Source organism: Cyprinodon tularosa, unplaced genomic scaffold (genome assembly GCF_016077235.1).
Source record: "Cyprinodon tularosa strain WSP-4 unplaced genomic scaffold, ASM1607723v1 ctg345, whole genome shotgun sequence".
Taxonomy (NCBI): domain Eukaryota; kingdom Metazoa; phylum Chordata; class Actinopteri; order Cyprinodontiformes; family Cyprinodontidae; genus Cyprinodon; species Cyprinodon tularosa.
The window spans coordinates 432,738-452,608 of NW_024039058.1; the positions used below are offsets into that span (position 1 = coordinate 432,738).

The following is a 19,871-nucleotide window of genomic DNA, read 5'->3' on the forward strand; positions in this document are numbered from 1 at the left end:
TTTTTCTTGGACTCATTCTTCAGTGAAATATTTTATTTTTACAGGAATATTTAGACTGTTAAAGCCACTTGAGCAGCCATTTTTTTATGTTGAAGGATATTTTCAAAGATCTGGGGGAAAAAAGTATATCTTTGAAAATATAAATGACTACTACTGCCGTTGCACATAGCCCTGGTAGGGTAGGATTATGTTACTTTTATTGCTAAAAAGACTTTGTAAAGGTTTTCATGCAGGTTTTTTCTCTTCATTATGTCTTTAAACACCATTTTTCTCCCATCTTAGGTCTGCTAAAGAGCGCAAAGTGAGAATCTGGAAAGATTATGTGGCACCTACAGCCAACTTGGACCAGAAGGACAGACAGTTTGTTGCCAAGGTAAGCCCTTAAAGCGACAGTCTTATAAGCATCTTCTGCTACTTAGTAGATCCCGTTTCCTTTGATTTCCTGTTTGCATTAGTTATCAATAACTGTCCACTCACACAGGCACATCTTAATATGTTTTTGATCAATTTAGTAGAGTGATCTTATGGTCATCACCAAGTATTGGTACTCTTTCGGCAATTCAAAAGCAGAGAGAAAGATAAGAAGCTGTACAACTGCCCCTGCTAAATAGTCTCTCTGAATTGGAACTTGATAAAACTCAGCATAAGCATTGCTCCCAAGATTACCACTGTTTATGGAAGCAGCTTTGATTCTGTGCCTTTCCGCTCATCCTTCCCACTATGGAATCTTAACAGAAAATCCTGCAGCTGCAATACTGTTAGTGCGATGACAATAGACACACATTTTCCCCACTCTCATCTGTCCTTACAAAGCTTCTGACATTCTGTGACATTTAATGTCTTTTGCAATGCCCTATGTGTCAGACGGTGACATTCACTGCAATGAGTCCATCCAACATACGAAGTATCAGTTCATGAAACCTGAAATTTAACCAGCAACTAAGACTCCACACAGCCCTTTTCAATATCCGTATTGCACTTAGTGATCTTACTCTGATTTACTTATAACACCTTGGACAGCGCCATTATATGATTGTAGTTTCACTTTTAACAATTATAAAACAAATTAACTTTTCAATGGTTTAACAAAGAAGCACCTGCACGTGTTGCCATGTACAGAACAGCACGATGTTTGATAAAACCTTTCAGGGCCATGAATCCTGTTTCTCACCAAGCCTCTGTACAAGAGCTTTGATTCTGATGTGCAAGATGAGAAAGTTATCCGTAGACTCGCTGTATCAATAACTTCAGCTTTATCTTACTGGTAGAGAAAAACAAACTGTAGATATTTGTTTATTTTTTGGTAATTTATAAAATTGTTAAACTGAAAAAAGCAGAACAGCGTGCATCTTAATGCTCCTTATAGAATTGCAGTATGAGTAGAATCTGCTGTAACTGTTACAGCAGAAAAAAGTATGTATTTTTTATGTCTATTTTTTTTGGCTGTTTGGACAAAAATGGGTCTGACCAGAATGTTGAGAAAACGGCTCGAGTTTTGACGTGGAAGATGAGGAAATGTTCCATAGAGATCCAGTGCATGAGTAAATTCCCCTTTAAAGTTTTATTTTCAGCTTATTGACATTACGTGTCTAATTCAAATAGTGTGCAAATAACTAAAGCAGAAAATAATACTGATCTGATAATAAAAACCGTTGAAATGGGTCCTATTTTCCCAAGCCCTTTTTACAACAGTTATGATTTATAAAGCTTTTACATTATCCACACTTTAGTTGTAACTCCAAAGTGACAACACTGGCACGGCTTCCTTTAGATGGGCTCTTTATTAAACGCCTGGTAAAAACTACAGAAATAGAAGACAGAGTTTTAGATATCGATACATTTACAGAAAATCAGGTGACACTGGCTTTAACAGAAGTTACCTCGTGACCGCCTGCCACTTCGGAGGTCTTTAACAGTTAAATTCTTCCTCGTCCACTCTAAATTAAAATAAGTAATTAAAACACCATAACCAATAACATTGCAAAATATTACAAACATAACTACAAATACCTTAACAGCTACAGTAAACACAAGGCTGCTCCACATAGCTCTGATCCAAGCTTCTGCTCTTTCTATGTTATTCAAGTCGCGTTGCTTTTCACATATACACAAATCTCGCGATAACTTTCAACAACCCCCACCCCCCACAAATTTATTGTCATCACACTGTCACAAGCACAAAGCAACAAAATTCACTCTGCATTTAACCCATTCCCTTGGGGAACAGTGGCCTGCCCTTGTACATCCAATTTTATCTTTAGTCTATTGATATAATGTTGTGTTTTATGGTAAATTTGAATAAAGTACATTGAGATCTTATAAAATAAACACTACAAAATTACAATACCATGGAAATCAGCACTTTTATTCAACCAGGTTCCTTTTCATTGGGTAAAAAATCCATTTGCACATTTTTGGCACGTCTGTGCGAAAATCGCAGGTCCGCCTGCATCGATTCAATCCAAATGTCTTGCAGTCATTTTCAAGATGTGGCTCTACACATTCTGAGGCTTCATCCAGAATTTCAAAGGAATTTCATAATATTTTGCAGTGTCCATAAATTATGACAATAGTGGTTCCACTTGAAAAATATTATTTAATTACTATTTACATTTCACCTTATAACTTTGGAGCTACATTTGCTTTAATCAGATATGTAATTTTAGGCAGAAATTGTTCCTAAAACCCCTGTTGACTTATAAAGGGTTAAAAAGTAGAGCTGCTGTCATCTTACTGGGTGGGAAGGAAAACCTACTAGTTAGGTAATGTGCAGATAATTCTATGTAGGAGTCTAGAGGCTGTTTCTTGGCGTAATGGTCCTTATGGCGAGTATAATGTTTTAACAGAATTACTATGTGACCCCAAAAACCTAGATCTTAGAAATATTGGCTTTGGTTTTTACACACGGCCTTAGGCACAAAGAAATGTCCTTAATGTCAAGTACAGTACAGAGGGATGCAGTTAGTTTTTGTTGTGGTAACGCATCTATTGAAACCAAGGAAATAAGCAGTGCAGCTTAATCTTGTTGTCTACAGGAGATGAGTTATCGCCTCAGAGTTGTAGTTTAGCAACTCTAGCTCCACATCATCAGCTGAAACTGAGTTTCTCTTATAATAATTTTAAAAAATTTAAACCCAGACCTCAGTTTGTTCAGAATATGAGCAAAGTGTTAAAAAGAAGCATCCATTTTTTAAAAAGTTTGCATTTTGTCCGTGTTCCCTCGCTCTGTACCCTGAACTATTAAGACCCTGAAAAATTCATAGCCAGCCTGAGGGTTAAATCAAAGATGTTGCTTAGGCAGTCCGCTTACAGAAGGGTTTTAATAAACTGCACACACAGTAGAAAACCAAACACATAAACAGTCTGTTTATTTTTTCCCTTACTCTGGCAAAGGGGCTAAAAACTAAATAAACTTTCCTATTACTCTTGTAAACTGCTTTATGTCCTAAAGTTATCCCATAAAAAAAGGTTTAATGCCAAGCTGGGCCGTACCGGTCATCTCGACATGTACCTGATGGATAGCCACAGAAAATATGAAGACATATGCTCCTAATCGGCCCCAAGGCCTTTGACTTGAAACGTATATCTTTGTGGCTGACAGTTGTCATTCTAAACATCGTGCTGACCCTTTTACTGGAGGGTCTCGCCAAAATAAGTGCACAATCGACAGACATGAGGTTAGTCAAGCATGTTATTACCCCACTATATTAACCCCACTGGCATTTGACGCTAGATAATACTGCCGAGTAAGGACTCTCAGAAGGACGCATCTATCCATCAATCCCATCATCATACACTCCTCCCCTATCCTTGTCCACTTCACTTTTCACTTCTTATTACCTGAGTGACGGATAAATGGAGAAGCATAGCAGGTCTAATTCCCACAAGTCTGTCCAGCTGATTAATCTTTTTTTTTTTTTCCTTGTCTCTCTTGTCTAGTCTTTGCCAGCTTGAGGATACAGAAGTAGTCTGGGTTTCATTTGATCACTTGTCTTGGAATTAGCTGAACAGCAGACAGGACATTAAAGGGTCTGGGAACTCTTAGTCTGTTTTAATTGCGTTAATATTGAGACATTTCTAGCATTGAGATTCAGGTGAGTTATTTGGGTCCAGTTAATTTGGCTTAAAACTCCTGATGAGCTTAATTGTACGTCTTACAAAATGCACAATGAGAGTAAAGTAGATTAAGCTTTTTTACCCCCTCTTGAAAACGTAACAATATGACTGGTTTACTTCGGACTAATCAGCCAGTGTTTAGTTCTTCTGTGGTCTACACTGATGTACTAATCATGCCCTCAGTCGACGTGAAGCTTTGTAATCAGGCCGGGAAAATCATGTCTGCTGGCAGCAGTACAGAAAATCAAACCATAGGTGTTGCTTTTTTGAAACGGTGAAATGACTTGAAAAATTAGTAAGTTCTGGCTAGGCGTTTACTTTCCCTGGAGTAAAAACTAACCTAATAGATTGAAGTGCCAACCAAAACACTTCCCTGACAGTAGCCAAGATCCCTCCTGCACAGTGACTGATCCTGGCTCCTGCAGTTGTCATGTCATTGCCGGTCAGATGGTGGCAGTAGATCTCCACCTTTATAGAATCGGATTAGACAAGGGAGTCTTGCTGCCAGCCTATTTGTCTTCTCGGCCCTCATGGCAACTACTTTCTGCTCCATTTTTCTATCTATTCACCATCTTTTCCTCTGTCTCTCGTCCTGTGATATTTGCTCAGAGATTAGGCTCCAACTCGCTGGCTTGCTTCATTTTACCGTACCCCCAGCTTGCTTTTTTTGCATCTTTGATCCTGCCCTCTCCGACCGATAATTAGCCAGTAAAGGCTGAGCCATTTTTGTCCTGTTCCTGCCACATTCTCTCTCTTGCACTTTATTTACTTGGGCAGGCCTCAAAATGACCTTGGTGCAGTGTGAGGCTGTGCGGGCTGATGTGTGTGTGTGTGTGTGTGTGTGTCGCTGTATGATTGCCTGCCCCCCCCGCTCTTGCATTTACTCATTGCACCTCACCCGTTCTTCGTCTCTCTCCCTCCTGCTCCCCATGTCTCAGTATCTCTCCCACTCAGCTCAGTGATTAGTGTATGATGTATTTTGGCTGCTGTTGTGGGCAGCCTATTTAGCATGTGGGTTGGTCTAATTTCTCTTCTCTGGTGGCGAATGCAAGAGCAGCCTTATTTGCTTCTATAGAATAATTAATATCATCATGAGCCCAACACACCTGGATCCATGTCTTTAATATGGGTTTAGGAAGTTCAAACTTAGTCTAATGTGTTATTTTAATGTAGAGCTACTACTGTTGCCACACAAACGTTCACAACGCCCAAACTTCAGTTGATGAATGGCTCAAAGCTGCATCTCTCACTTAAGGACTTTAATCTAAGTGCAACCTACAGCTGAGCTGCAGTTAGGGTGATGATGAGTGAGGCCATTTCAAGAAGTAGTGGGTGGCAACATGTGTTTGGCGATTGATTTTTCAGTCTCTAGCAAGTGGCCTACTTAAAGGCTCAGTGTTTGGATGCTGCTTTCATCTCAATCACATTGCACCCCAAATCTGTCTCCTTACATGAAAGGGCACATTTACAGACCGGATTGAGTTTCTAGTTTTAGTTCATTTTGCACAATTTATCACATGCACCTGTTTTGCATAACCAAAACTAAATATTTGTGATTTCTTTGAGAAGTTGGTGAAATGGAATATAATCTATTCCTCCCAACAGGCCTTACACCTGTGTAAGTTAATGTAACTGTAAAGGCTAAGAGGTTCATGGTAACTCTTGAGGACCTGCAGAGATTCTTATCCAAGGAGGTAAACTTGCCTAAGCCCATTCTTCGGCTCACATTAAAGTTATTGTGGAGGAGTTTTGTGTAACCACCTAAATTGAACTCTGTTAACTTACCGTTTGGACAGATTTATCACTGCTTTTCGCTCCCCGTTGGTAACAACAGCCTATGGCGACAGCTGGCCGCTGTGACGGCAAATCCCATAATGCTTTGTGAGGAGAGCTCTCGGTGCAAAGCATTCTGGGATATATCTGCCTTTTCTGGGGCCTTTTTTTCTCATACTTGGTAGAGATTTTTTCTCTTACGACCCTCGGCCATTTTCAAAGAACCGCGGTGAAAAAGGTGAGCTTTAGTGACTGTCTGAAACCGCAGCTAACCACACATATACGCCTAAAAGTGTGCATGCGTGGAGCACGTGGGAGGGCCTTACATAAACATCACAAGAATGATTGACAGTTAGGAGGACCACTTATTTAGGTTATCCACCCAGAAATAAAAGTTCACACTCTATACCTTCATGGAAAATTAACACTGCAAATGATCCTGGAGACAATTTCCTGTGGTAGAACTTTGTTCAGCAGGGACAAGAACTCTGGGCAAAGTTAAATGGGATGGATAGATAAAAAGGTGTTGGCTGTTGGAGGCTGTAAAAGGATTTTGCACCATTTGAGTCGGATTTAACATCAAATCTGCATGGCCTCGGGCTTTTAGTTTTGATTTGTCAAAGCTTTTGCATTTAAGAATTGCAGATTGATTGATCCCTGATATTTGCTCCCCAATGGTTACAGAAAAAAATTGACCAAATTATTATAAACTGTTCTCTATAAAAACAAAAAAATGGTTCTCTATTTAAAGAAAACACATTAGCAATGCAAAGCTAAAAAGGAGTGGTTATGCATGCACCTCCCAGGATCTCAAGTCATGACTGCTGGATGCACTAATGAATCAGCCAACGCATGCATCTATTGACTAAAACACACATATTGGCCAAAGTATCCGTCTATCTTGAGTCAGGATGTTATTGTTGAAATTTAGATCTGAATCTAACAAAAAATCTATAGCAAGACTCAAAAAAATTTCTAGCTGGACATGCCAATTCAACCCGAAAGAATTAAGCTATTCCACATGGGGTCAAAGTTTAGTCTTTAGATATCTACGTCTGACAGAAACATACCCCAAAGACATGAAACCGTAATTGATGTAAAATGGTTGCATGAAATATTAATACAGGAAGGTTAACCGCATAAACATGCCACACTTAAATTATTTATGAAAAAAATTCAGAATTTATTCATAGAAGAGATAATGTGTCTTTCTGTCCACGTTGGTATTTTTTTTATCTATCAAAATAAATTCTGTGGAATATTTAACATTGAGCTTGAAAGAAAAAGAAGCCCAAAGGGTATGAAAACTTTTGCAGAGAGTCGTACTTACTAACCTTTAACACAGAAAGATACTAGTAGGGATTGAAAAGAAGCTTGTGTAACTCAGCCTGTCTGTCTCAGAGGATATTTGTGTTTTTTTTTTTTTTAAACCTTTTTTCTCTCCCGCTCTGTCTCCTCCTTCAACCCTCCCTGCTGCAAATCCCCTAGATAGGCGAACGTCTTCGTGCTGTCCTCTAAACCTCGCTGCCCTGCTGGGAGGCCTTAGCTCGCTTACTTAGTCAGTCCAGACTTCACTCTTTCTTAACTCACTTTCAGTGCCATCTGCTAACAACGGCACACAATCTACACTGTTGTCCTCCTCCTACTTTTGACTGAATCTCTTCCCCTCCATTTATTCTTTTCGTGCTCCTTCACATCCCATTTTTCTTTTAGACTATTTGCTCGCTCACTCACTCAACAAAATGCAGTGCTTGTGCTTCCGCTCCTACACTTCCCTTCTCTGCCGGGGTGTAATATTCCCCATGGTTGCGTACAGTTATTTAACTTTCAGGTGATTAATAGTAACATTTTTAACATGTCCTTTTTTTCCTTAGATTTTGTATTAACATCATTTAACCATTATGTGCTCGTTTTGACGGTTACTGCCTCTGTCATTGCAGGTGATGCAGGTGATCAATGCTGATGCCCTGGTGGTCAAACTCAACTCTGGAGAATATAAAACCATCCACCTGTCCAGCATTCGGCCCCCTAGGAACGAAGGAGAGGTACAGAGAAACCAGTCTGTCAGATTGTATATTTGGTCATCTTTACTCAGTACTTCTGACAAAATGTTTTTCTTCTTTTTAATATGCAGTCAAATAACATTTCGCTCTTGATTGAAATCCCAAGCTTCTCCCCTTTCTTACACATGGGGATTCTCCATCTCCAAATAATTATGGGATCAGTTCTGACCACTTGGTGGCACCCTAAGTTGGGACACATGCAAACACATTAAAACACTTGCACACACCCAGTGGTTGCAGCACTGCAGAGAGTGAGGCCAATCGAATTTTATTTTTTTTTTTTTTTTTCAAAATTTTTTTTCCACCTTTTTTTCCCCCCTCCACACTCTATATCTTTCCTTAGAATCAGTTCTAGGCTGCAAAAACACATATATATATATATATATATATATATATATATATATATATATATATATATATATATATATATATATATATATATATATATATATATATATATATATATATATACGCCTATACCACTGAGCATGTGATGCTGTGGAATGCATATTTATTGACGCAGATGGAAGAAGCTGCGTCTATGCAGTGATGCCTAGACTCGGATGTCTGTGTGGGATGCCTCTTCATCATCCTTCTCTCTATTTTTTCCCCTTAGTTTGTTGGATTAATTAAGCCTCCATAAAGACTTTAGAGTAAAATATTCTTTTAGTCACCTATCTATTACTTTTAATCTGATCAGTGACATCTGAAACATAGGTGCAAATGTTATGCATTCTTAAAAAAGGATGATTCTGTTTAGTGCTGTAATAATTAATGAGACGCCCCTGCCTCCTAATTCTGCTGCTCCTGGTGTAAAAGTCAGCTTGCATAACATCTGTCAGAGCTTTTTTTTTTTGTGTGCATTTTCATGGTTTATTTCCTCTTGTTTTTACTGTTGCACTTTTAGTTTTTACTCCCTGCCGTCATTACCACTCCTCCCCTCTCGCTCTCTTCACCGCCATCATAAGTGCTCCTCTTCATTAAGATGCTTCTTTGCATCTTTCCCTGCCTTTCGTTGGTTTTCTCTCCTCTCTGTTCTTCGCTGTCACTGTGTCCCGTCCCTTTCCCCCAGGTTATGCACACTGTGGGTAGGAAGTTGACCTGCTCCAGGCCTTGCTTGCCCTATTAAATCTGTGTTGTTTTTGATAAACTTTTGGACTAAAATTCTTCCCATTTTTTTCTCTGTTCTTCAGATTTTATTGCTTGTTCCCATAAATCTTCTCTCCTATTTCTAATCGTCTTCATTTTCTACCTATTTTCCATTTTCTTGTATTGTTCTTTAATCCATGATGTTCCATCCTTTTTTTCCTGTCTTCATTGCTACTCTTTATGCTGTCTGTCACTCCGTCTTCCCCCTGCACCAGATGCTTCTGCAGTATGTGTTTTGTGCTTCATTACACTGTCGTATGTTACAGGGAGCTCCGGAGAGGGAGCCCAGATGTGAATGTGATGTGTGTATTGTATTGCTTTGACACTGGAACAGTTGTGCTCTGCTATTATTTCACCTCATGCATATTTAATTGTGTGTCTTTGTTTTATCAGCCTGTTTGAGTGCTGCATGGATAAAGATATGACTAATCCTGATATGAAAATCTAATTTCTAAATGGACAGATGGTCATTAGAGCACCTGATTGACATTTTTATCTGATTAATTTGGAGATAAAGCAAACATATACATATTGGATAACCTGGCAGTTTTGTTTACATGTGAATATATTTAGATGCAGTCATTGTTATGACTCCAGGAGCATGTTTCCTTTTTAGGTCTTAAGTGGTGAATAAAAGTTGCATCAATAAGTGTTTTTAAGGGCTGTACATGGTGTTACTGCTGGTGTTGGTTAGCTAGTTATTTTTGTCTGAGCTAAAGAGCTGCCTGCCTGTCTGTACTGCTGTTGGCTCAGCTTTGAGTGTGGTCGCTATGGCAGCAGTGCAGAGTTATGATAGGTTTGCAGATGAGACCTTTTAACTTGAGCTTTCCTAAAAGTTCTCGCTACCAAGCAACAAACAGTACCTAGCAAAATTATTGATACCCTTTAGAACATTTTTGTTGCCATAAACTTGTATAACTTAACATATTGTTTTAATACAATTGTAATGTTTAGAAAAGAATAGTAATTTGTTAGTTTTAATGGCATTCAGTGCCTCTCAACCCTGATATTGTTTAGATAAAATCAGCAAAAGTAATTGCCATTACATGACATTGGCTGTTCTTTTAGGGAACCTGGAGGTCTGTTTGAACACCATTTAGGTTCAGAGCGGTAATACTAGAATTGTCCTACTCTAAGTTAGAATTGGTAACATCAAAATCAAAACTTTTTGATGAAACGCCAATCAGGATGCTGTTTCAAAACATAGAGTTAATGTAGAAAAATAGATTTTGGCATTTACACATGACATATTTTGGGAATGTTTAAGGAGTACATATACTTTTTCATGCCACGGTATATATTTTTTTCATGTAAGCATAAGCAGTTTCTTTCTTTTGAGTTTTTGCAGCAATAGTGGCTCAATTTTTATGGATTGTAGGCTGACAAGAAAGGGGGAATGAGAGAGAGGGAAAGAGATGCAAGAAAGGACCACACACCAGATTCGAACCCGGATCTCCTGCATCGAGGACTAAGGCCTCCATACACGGGTCGTGTGCGCTAACCACTGCCCCACCAGAGCACGCCCAGCACAGGCAGTTTCCTGTCCTGTTTAATTTAGCAGTGGGGCCTGTGTCTGACCACTAAATTCAGTAAGGTGTTGCCGCAGAGGACCTTAATTTCATGCCCTGTCTGCTCACCTTTACAGATGCAGAGGTAATAGTTTTCCTTCAGCTGCTGGAGGCCATTTTGGACAGTGTAATTTTCCTTTTATTACAGATGCATGAATGGTTTTGATTGCCAATAAAATAATTGTCAAGCATCTCCAAATCATTTGCAAAGTATCTGCAGGAAGACTAAATGTGGTTTGACAAAAGCTAAGGGTAGAGGTCTTTTGTGTGAGTGTGACAGTTTGTAAAAGCTGTATTTTGTTGGTTTTTTTAGCTGAGGGGGGACTCTCATCTTAAGGTCAAGACAAGAGGAGGTCACAGCAGGTATCTTTGAGCCAGAGGCGCTACACACACCAACATCATGTTGGCTAACATTGTCATCTGTGAGGGATTTTCTTCCTTACAGTGCAGCAGACGGACGTAAAGACATTGTTACGGTTTGAAGCACAGTTTTCCCACACATGCATACCCACAGACGTTTCTGTTTAAGCTTGGTTAGCCTTTGTTAGGAAACATCTTGGAAATTGGCGTTAGACCATACACAAAGTTGTGCTCAACAGACATGCAGTATGTGTGTTTTAGCTAGTAAAAGGGGGAAGTAAGAACAATAACTTGGAGATTTAGCATTGTGAGAATCTTCTTAATATTTACTTTTATATGAATTTAATCAGGTTTGGATGTCTTTAGGGATTCCTTGTTCTAGTTGATGTGTTTTTTATTTATTTATTTTTTTGTCTGAATGTTTATGTGCGCTGTTAGATGGTTTATTCTGCAAACAAGTCAATTTAGATGTGTGTGTGTGCGCTGTTTAGTAGTATGCAGGCCAGATGCAATGTACCAGTGCACTGATGAACTGTGACAGGTCCTGCCAAGCCCCTCTCCACTCCCCGTCTCCTCTGGTTTGTTTTAGTCTCCCAACACCACGACTCCCCCCTTCCCTCTCACGACTATACTAATTGTGCTCAGACTGACAGATTAGTGAACCAATGGTGTGTGCCTGCAGGAAAACATGGGACACAAGTCCCCTCACTTGCTTTTATGTCTGTTTTTTCCCCCCTTTTATCTTTATTGCAGTCTTTTTTTTCTGTTACCATTATGGTATGTATTCAGATTCAAGATATTTTTAGCTTGAGAGATGAAGTCAGCATTCTTGCTCTTGATTTTTTTTTTCTTCCCTTCTTTTTGTGCTTTCCCATTTTTTTCTGTTATGTAGTAGGACAAGCTGGGTGTAAATATGAGTCGGGAGAGACATCTATGGTTCTGAGTAGCATTCTGTTCCACCCACTCACACTCATATTTATGTGCATGTATGTGCTTTCAGTCTGCAGCCATACAGTCTTGAGTGTTTTTGTGTATGTTTTCTGGTTAAACAGTTCTAATAGATTATATTGAGGAGTCACCTTGCTGTTCTTACATAAGACTGGCTCATCCCAATGCTGCAACATATAGCTCTTTCTACTCGCCTAGCCTTTCTGCAGCACTTTCTTCCCTGCTATGTTGCTTTAGTAGATGTTCACTCACAGGATGTTTTATTATGTACATCTGTCCTTTTACAACATAAAGGGGAATTTATTTAATCGGTGTAGTGGGGTTCTGGACGTGAAGATGACAATCTGCCTTAGTTTATACAGCATCTGAGTGAGGAGTAAAGGTGGTTAACAAGTTTGATATGCTCATAGACAAGCAGCAGTGGCTCAAAGAAGTTGTTATAAACCAAGGTATACAGAATATCCTCTCTGAATGATCCTTAAGACAAAATGATCAGCTAGTGTCCAGCCTCTTGACCAAGAATAGGAATATAGTCTCTAAAACTCTTCGACCAAAAATTGTGAATAAAGGCTGAAACTATCAGGACCTGATTTAGGATAAAATATGATGGGAGATTGTATTGTATGATGCATAATTAAAAGTAGTTGGGGAAAGCTAGCCTGACATTTGATAAGTAAAATGCATTGGCTTTGGGCAAAAGACAAAGTAGAATCTCTGAGTCGCAAGGTAAACCAGTATAGTTCGTCTCCCTATACGTCTGTCCAAAAAAAACACAGCACATGTTTTGTGTGCATGTAAATATGGCAAGAGGGGCAGAGTTGGACATATATGCAATTAATAAAACATTTTAATAAACAAATTAGCCTAATTAGCTAATTTTTTTTTATTCTATTAATTATTCTATTCCTTTCTATAAATTTTTATTTTATTACATTTCAGACTAAGCTCTGCCATTTAACAAGGTAATACAAAAAGTCTCAGTTCTTCTTTTAAATAAGATCTGAGGGCAGAGGACAAATGGAGCATCTTAAAAAATTTGAGGATTTTAGACCAAGGAAAAACTGTTCTACTATACTTGTAGAAAATGAACTGTTGTAGTTGACGAAGTTAAAATTAGTGTAGCTTGATATGGTTAACTGACCGAGCTAAAAGATGTTAACCCTGATGGATGCTAGGAAGCCACAGCTCTACCTAGCTCTGTCCTTTATATTTCAATGGTCTTGGAATTACTTTGTTGAACGTAAAATAATTTTTTTTGTTTTTCTATCAATCAGTTAAAACTTAGTTTGTCTTTAGACATGGTAACACTACTGATACTCCCGACTCGGCACATGGATGCTGCATTATGTTATTAACGTTATCCGGGGAACCATGATATTTTGCATTCACAGTGGCAATGTTCAGCCAATCATATAGTGTAACATCCCTGGCAATCGTTGGGCCAATTAGATCTGGTACCTACACTGCCTCCCTGAAGTCCACCATAGTCGTTGGTGTCACAGCTTTCGTGTTGAGAGCAGTTCGCTTGCATGTACAAATGCACCAGTTAGCAGACTGGCATATCATAGAAATACTGCTTGAGGTGGCTTCAAATTGATCGTGGATCCCTGGGAATTGGTTTCTTTCTTTTTTTTTTTATTGCTGCCAATTTGTCTGGATGGGACCCTCTTTCCAACCAAAAGTATATATATCCAAAGCCAGCTTTCTTTGGACAGGCCCTGATTGGGGATGTAAATCACTTGAATATAAAAGATTCAGATTCCTCATTTCAATTTGGGATGCCATCGATTCTCAATTCTGATTTAAAAACAAATTTTATTTTCATTTATTTTTAAATGAAGGCTCAAAAAACCTTGCATTCGTTTGTGTTCTTCAACCAGAGTTGTTTTTGGATAAAATAGTCTAAACTACGATGACTTTTTTAAATTCTATAAACATTCAACTTTTTACAAACCTACTATATATTGTCACATGGTTATGTTAAACTAAGGTATAAATTTCAAACTGATCATTGAAATAAATATTTTGTCTTCAAAAAATATTTAATATGGAGTTTTATTGTTGTAAACCTAATAAAAAAAGATGCAATCATTAGTGACCTACACTTAAGACTTACTCTATTTACTTTGCTGACTCTTTTCTGATAGAAGTGAGTTGCTAGGCTGTTGGAGCAGGAGGAAAACAGTGCAATGGATGTTATTCCAAGGAGACATCGCTGAAAGAATTTATTTTCCTTGCTTTGTTCACTGCGCTTTAGTTTCACTACATATGGTAGTAGTGCTGTTTTACTTCTGTGAACAGAGGAATGATAAGTAATTTCCCTCTGGGATTATTAAAGTATGTCCGATTCTGAATAAGCGTTAAACATTTTTTTTGTTGCCCTTTTCGGGCCAATTCTCCAGTTGTGCGAGAAATTTTCGATCGGGCCGACTTTCGGCCTGTTCGTGCATTGTGTAGAATACAGGGGGTAATGAGGGGCCATCAGCCTCTCACGGCCACCTTTTGCAGCTTCTTCTGGTTGGTGGACTGGGCTTCAAATCTATGAATCCATTAGTAAAATTGGAATGTTTCCAGGAGAATTGAAAGGTTGGAACTAGTGTCAAATGACTCTATGTCCAGCCTTAAGTTGGAACATTCAGATAAGGGGTAGCAGTTTGGTATCAACACAAGAAGCATTGATCTATCCTCCTTGTTTTCAACAACTCTAGTCTGTGGTGGCGTGAGTCAGCAGGGGATAAATTTTGGCAGTGCTCCCTTGTGTCAGCTTAACATTTAAACACTAACTTACTTTAGTATCTTAGCTGACAGTATTCTAATATGATCAAACCACCCATCATCTGATGGCTGCTTCCATTAGGGTCTGTCTGAAAGGCAATCGTTCTGGGGTTTTTAACATTGCACTGAGTTTAATGTACTCTGGTAGCCTCCACAGTCACTAAATTATATTCTGTTAGAGCACATGTGAGAAGTGGGTGGGTTTGTATCTAACAGGTCTGAAAAAGTGTGTAATGTTACGACTGTATGTGGAACCGAATCTCAGAGGATTCTTCAACACCTAATATATGCCACAAAGAATTGATGCAGTTTGGAAGGAAAAAAAAGAGATCCAGGCCGGAGTCGGCTAATGTGTGAGATTCATGTTGACTGAATGTTTATTGATTTTTTTTTTTTCTTCTTTTTTTCCCACCCCATTCGCCCTTTTCCACATTATGTCTGAAAATAAGGTTGTTTCAGCTCAACTTTGAATGTTTGGACTTAAAACAACTAAATACCACATTTAAAAAAAAAAATGACTAATATGGATATTTTTAATTTTAACACTTTCTTAGTTTTATTATTAAACATTTATTTTTTTGGCAAATTTTCTTATGCATGCACTAATTGGCTTAATTTATTATGCATATTCTTCAACTTTAATTTAAAATGTTTGCTGTTACAATTATCTGGGCAGAAAATCTCAATTTATTATAGCCTACCTTCTTTTGTTTTAATTCTTTTTTTTTGGATTTTCAAGTCTAAGATCAACTGAATCTCAGTAATTGTGGTTGAAAATAATTTGTTTCATAGACATTTTAGCTATGTCAGTTTAATCTTAAAGGTATTTGGAGGATTTTCGCAATTTTTTTTTAAATAACCCACCCTGTCCACTTTGAAAAAAAAAAAAAAATGCACATGCACAACCCGGTACCCGCTCCAGAAAGGGAACCCCTATTAAACCTGTGTGAGAGCGTGCACAAGCCCATTTCCCCTCTTACACGCTCTGTTTAAAAGTTGCTGATCTCATAGCTCATACAAGCTTACTGTGTCTGACAGCCGCCCTAACCCCTAAATCCCTCAATTACCTATATAGAGCGAGGACTATTTAGTGGACTTTATAGCAAACTCAGTTAACTTACCATTCGGACGGATTATCACTACATTTTGCTCCCCATTGGTCACATAACTCCGCCTCCACTGAGGAGAGCTCTCCGCACAAAGTATTCCGGGATATATCTGCCTCTTTTGAGGCCTTTCTTTTCTTTCCATAGACTTCATAGACACTTTTTCTCTTACGACCCTCGGGCCATTTTCAAAGAACCGCCGTGAGAAAGGTGAGCTTCAGTGACGGTCTGAAGCCGTAGCTCACCACAGGTAGATGCCTGAAAGTGCGCATGCGCAGAAAAAGATAGCAAACGGGACGAGCACGTAGGACGGACTTATGTAAACTTATCACCAGAATGATTGACGATTAGGTGGACCGCTTATTTAGATGATCCACCTGGAAATAAAAGATCATCCTCTATACCTTTAAAGACCGTTTTAGAGTTGGACACTGGGTTAGAAATGTGCCCAATTAGTAAATGGACATAAAGGTTTTCTTCTCCTCAATATTTTATTAGTATGAAATTTATTTCACCCGTCAGAACATATTCTCCACAATTTCTCCCTACCAAACTCCTCAGGTCTCAGTTCTGTTCCCTCGTGTTCCTTAGAAACCTGAGACCTTACCAGAACATTTGGATTTACATCAAGGTTAAATATCTATATGAAATAAAAATGTATATAGATATATGCATTTCTATTTAGACATAATTTGCTTTTGAGTTTTACTTGAAATTTTAATGTAGTTATGAGTAAAAGAGGGGTGTGTGTGACCACATTTAAACATTTTTTTTATTAGTTTAACTCTATGCGTCCCTTTCTTCCACTTCTTAAATCTGTACTGCTATGTGTTTTATAAAGTAAAATTCCAGACAAACATTTAGATCTTTTGGTTGCAATGTGAAAAGAGGTGAGGGATATTGTTTTGCAAATAAATTGTTGCCCAAAAACTAATGTCCAAAAAATATAGCTTTCGTTGTTTTGGCTAATCATATGTAACATATGACTTATGGAGCACTAACCCCTGATACAGGTTAACAAAATAGGTGGACTTCAGTAATTTAGCTTAAAGTCCCTGATATGAAGAGTGAGAAGAAGTTGGAAGCTGCTGATTTGTTTTGGCAGTGTGGTCCTGCTGCTCTAAATTCACACACTGATTGGACTCTCCTACCAACAGAGCATTGTTAGTGTTGTTGTTAGCCTGACCTACTGAGAGCTGTTTGGACACCTGCAAGGTGAGAATTGGTTTGACAATAGCTGGACTTCAGGCTGAATGCTAAAATCTGAGGCCTCCTCAGATTGCACTTGGGTCTTACTGTTAGATGGGACACGGCTTCCTTTACTTCTTAAGGTGCATTCAGATTGAACACGGTGATTTCCTAGGACACCGCAGGGTTAAACTGCTCTGCATTTCACTGCTCTGCATTTCATATGCACAGTGTTTAAACACCGAAACGCGTCTTCGAATTGGAGGAGCTTCAGCTGCATGAAGCTGACACCCTACCAACGTGAAACTCAGCAAATAGTCTGAATGGTTAGTGCTTCATTAGTTCAGGTCTGTGCATTTAAAATGGTCATTTGTAAAAATGGGAAAAAAACATAAAAACATCTGTGCTAGTGTCGTTTCAGAGATATTAATGGTAATTTTTTAGCTCATCCAATACAAGTATCCCCCCATTAAGCTCTGAATTGAATCAAAATGATCTACTTTTTCATTATTTTATTTGTGAAGGTAAAACAGTTTGTAAAATAGGATCATTTTTAGTTTTGGCCGATGACATCACCATCCCAGCAGACGCTAGTGCTGCGCTCGTTTCCTGATTAAAAGTTATTGCATAACTTATCTTTAAAGGGTAAAAAAAAAGCTATTTTAAAGATATATTTCAGTAATAGCTTACAAATGTTTAAGTTTTAGATTTTGTATCATAAAGTAGCTGGTATATTCTCAAATAATGAAATTACACTGAACCAAAATCTATTCTTTTGTCTTTAACTGCCTATTAGTGCAGTATTGAAGGTCAGGGGTTATATAGTCAGGGAACACCTAACCGTATTTGTGTGTTAACAAACATGCTAAACTATAACTCTAGTCCCTTTTCCGCATCAACTGCGCATTAATGGAAGGAAGCCTAAATTGTTGTTTTCTCATGGTGTCTACTGCAGAATGTTAGTGGACTGGCATTAGGCATCGGCTTAACCAATCAGCCTGGAGAGTTCTGATGAATGTTCCTCCTTTCCCTGAACAGATTTAATCAGAGCTATATCAGGTTAATAATGTACAGTCATTACACGTAATATACTGGTCTCCAGTACTTAACAAATATACAAATTGCTGCATTACAATTGAACCTGAGTTGATGTGCGGCTTTAGGAAAGATTTTTAGAAGAAAGAAACTGGGACAGAATTTAAAGATGTTAAAGTGAAATACAGAACTTTGGTAGAAAGATTGGAAGAAGAGTAAGAAAAAAAAATCCCGCTTGATCACAGGTTGAATGCAAGTATAAAGTGGATGAAAATGCCACGGTTATGCAGAACACAAGTGCATTTAAATTGCAGGAAAGTATAGTTTTATTTTAGCAAAAGTCAACAGCCTGTCAGACACTAAGTAAAGGTCACCAGACACTGTGCCTTGTCGATGTTTTTGACGGCATTACCAGCAGTTAATGGAGTTTGATAGAAGTTTGAGACTTTGCGGTTGTCTGGCATGTGAAACGTACTCTTAACGACACCATCTAGGACAACAGGGGTGCCCTTGCGTATCAGTATCAGACTGGTGTTCCGTTCTAGATATACCAGCTCCTTATCTCCCGGCTCAGGCCTTCTTTCAGAGTGCTGAAATCTTTCCTGTTTCCCCTCAGAACGATGCGCTGATTCTTTTCCTTTTGGTTTGTTACATCCCTGACTTCAGACAGCTGGCCCATATGTCGGATAGATGCAATAACTATGAGTGATCTAGCTGCACTCCTAAACAAGGTTTCTTATATTACAGAGGAAGAAAATGGTGAAATTATTGTTGATTATTTTTCCATTACTGAATTTACAAACTGGTTAGTATCTTCCCCGAAGATGGAATGTTTCTCCACACTATTGTGCACCCAGATTTGATGAATAGATAACATATGCCTCTCTCTGAAACTCCTGTGGATTAAAGGAGTGAACAGAGTTTTTTTTTTTTTTTAACCACAGATACGAGATATCAGGATATCTCATCTCTTAAATGAGACGGTCATTTGAAGCATTCGTTTCAGGAACAGGTAATATTAAACAAATGTCATATCTTTCCTTGATGCCCCTCAGTCATTTCCTTGTTTCTAGATTTTTCCAACCTTTCTTACTCCTTCAGTCAGGTTAAAGTATGGCTTTAATCTAGTTGTAAACTTTTGATTTTGATTATTTTAAAATCTAATTTCCTGGTATTTTCTCCCAAAAAACACATTTCTTACATCTCTTTAATCACCTTTTAGACCATCTGGATGAGCCAAAAATGTTTCCTGAGAGCTAGGAAGAAAGACTGAACCCTCTTAATCTCCCCACCTGTTGCTATGCACTGCCAGTCAGATGGCCTAAAGCGTGTTTACTTGATGCTAATTTACCCAGAGAAATATCACATCTAATTAACCAGCAAATATGAGCTACTCAGATTCTCACCATTCTTCATTAAAACTAGAATTTGTTAAATGGATATCAAGCACTTGAAAGCTAATATAAATTTTGTCAGGCTTTCAGTGTTTTTGGTGAACTGTTTTAAACGATCTGAGGTTCAGCAAGTTAAGGTAATTATTGTCATAATTATATCTGTAGTTATTAAATGATTCAGCATCAGTCTTTGGGGTCAGATTTCAGGTAATGATGTTTTTTTGGCATCTTATACTCTGAACATGACTGTTTGACAGGCGGAATAATGAAAGTGTAGCCTACATGTTATATCTTAGTGAAATTAGATCAAGTGATAAATATCTGGAAGTAGTTTGTAATTTTTGTTTTCTGATGTTTTTAATTATACTGTTACAAAAGCTGATGCCTGAGCTGCTA

The 19,871-nt window shown here is 38.3% G+C and overlaps 1 protein-coding gene across 1 annotated transcript in view; it reads left to right on the forward strand.

Annotated features, from left to right (window-relative positions):
- Positions 1-19,871, forward strand: part of snd1 (staphylococcal nuclease and tudor domain containing 1) — a 229,952-nt gene that overhangs the window by 14,370 nt on the left and 195,711 nt on the right. The window contains exons 9-10 of the mRNA XM_038294784.1: positions 283-373; positions 7,830-7,934. Coding sequence (XP_038150712.1) covers positions 283-373; positions 7,830-7,934 — 196 coding nt within the window. The remainder of the gene's footprint in view (positions 1-282; positions 374-7,829; positions 7,935-19,871) is intronic.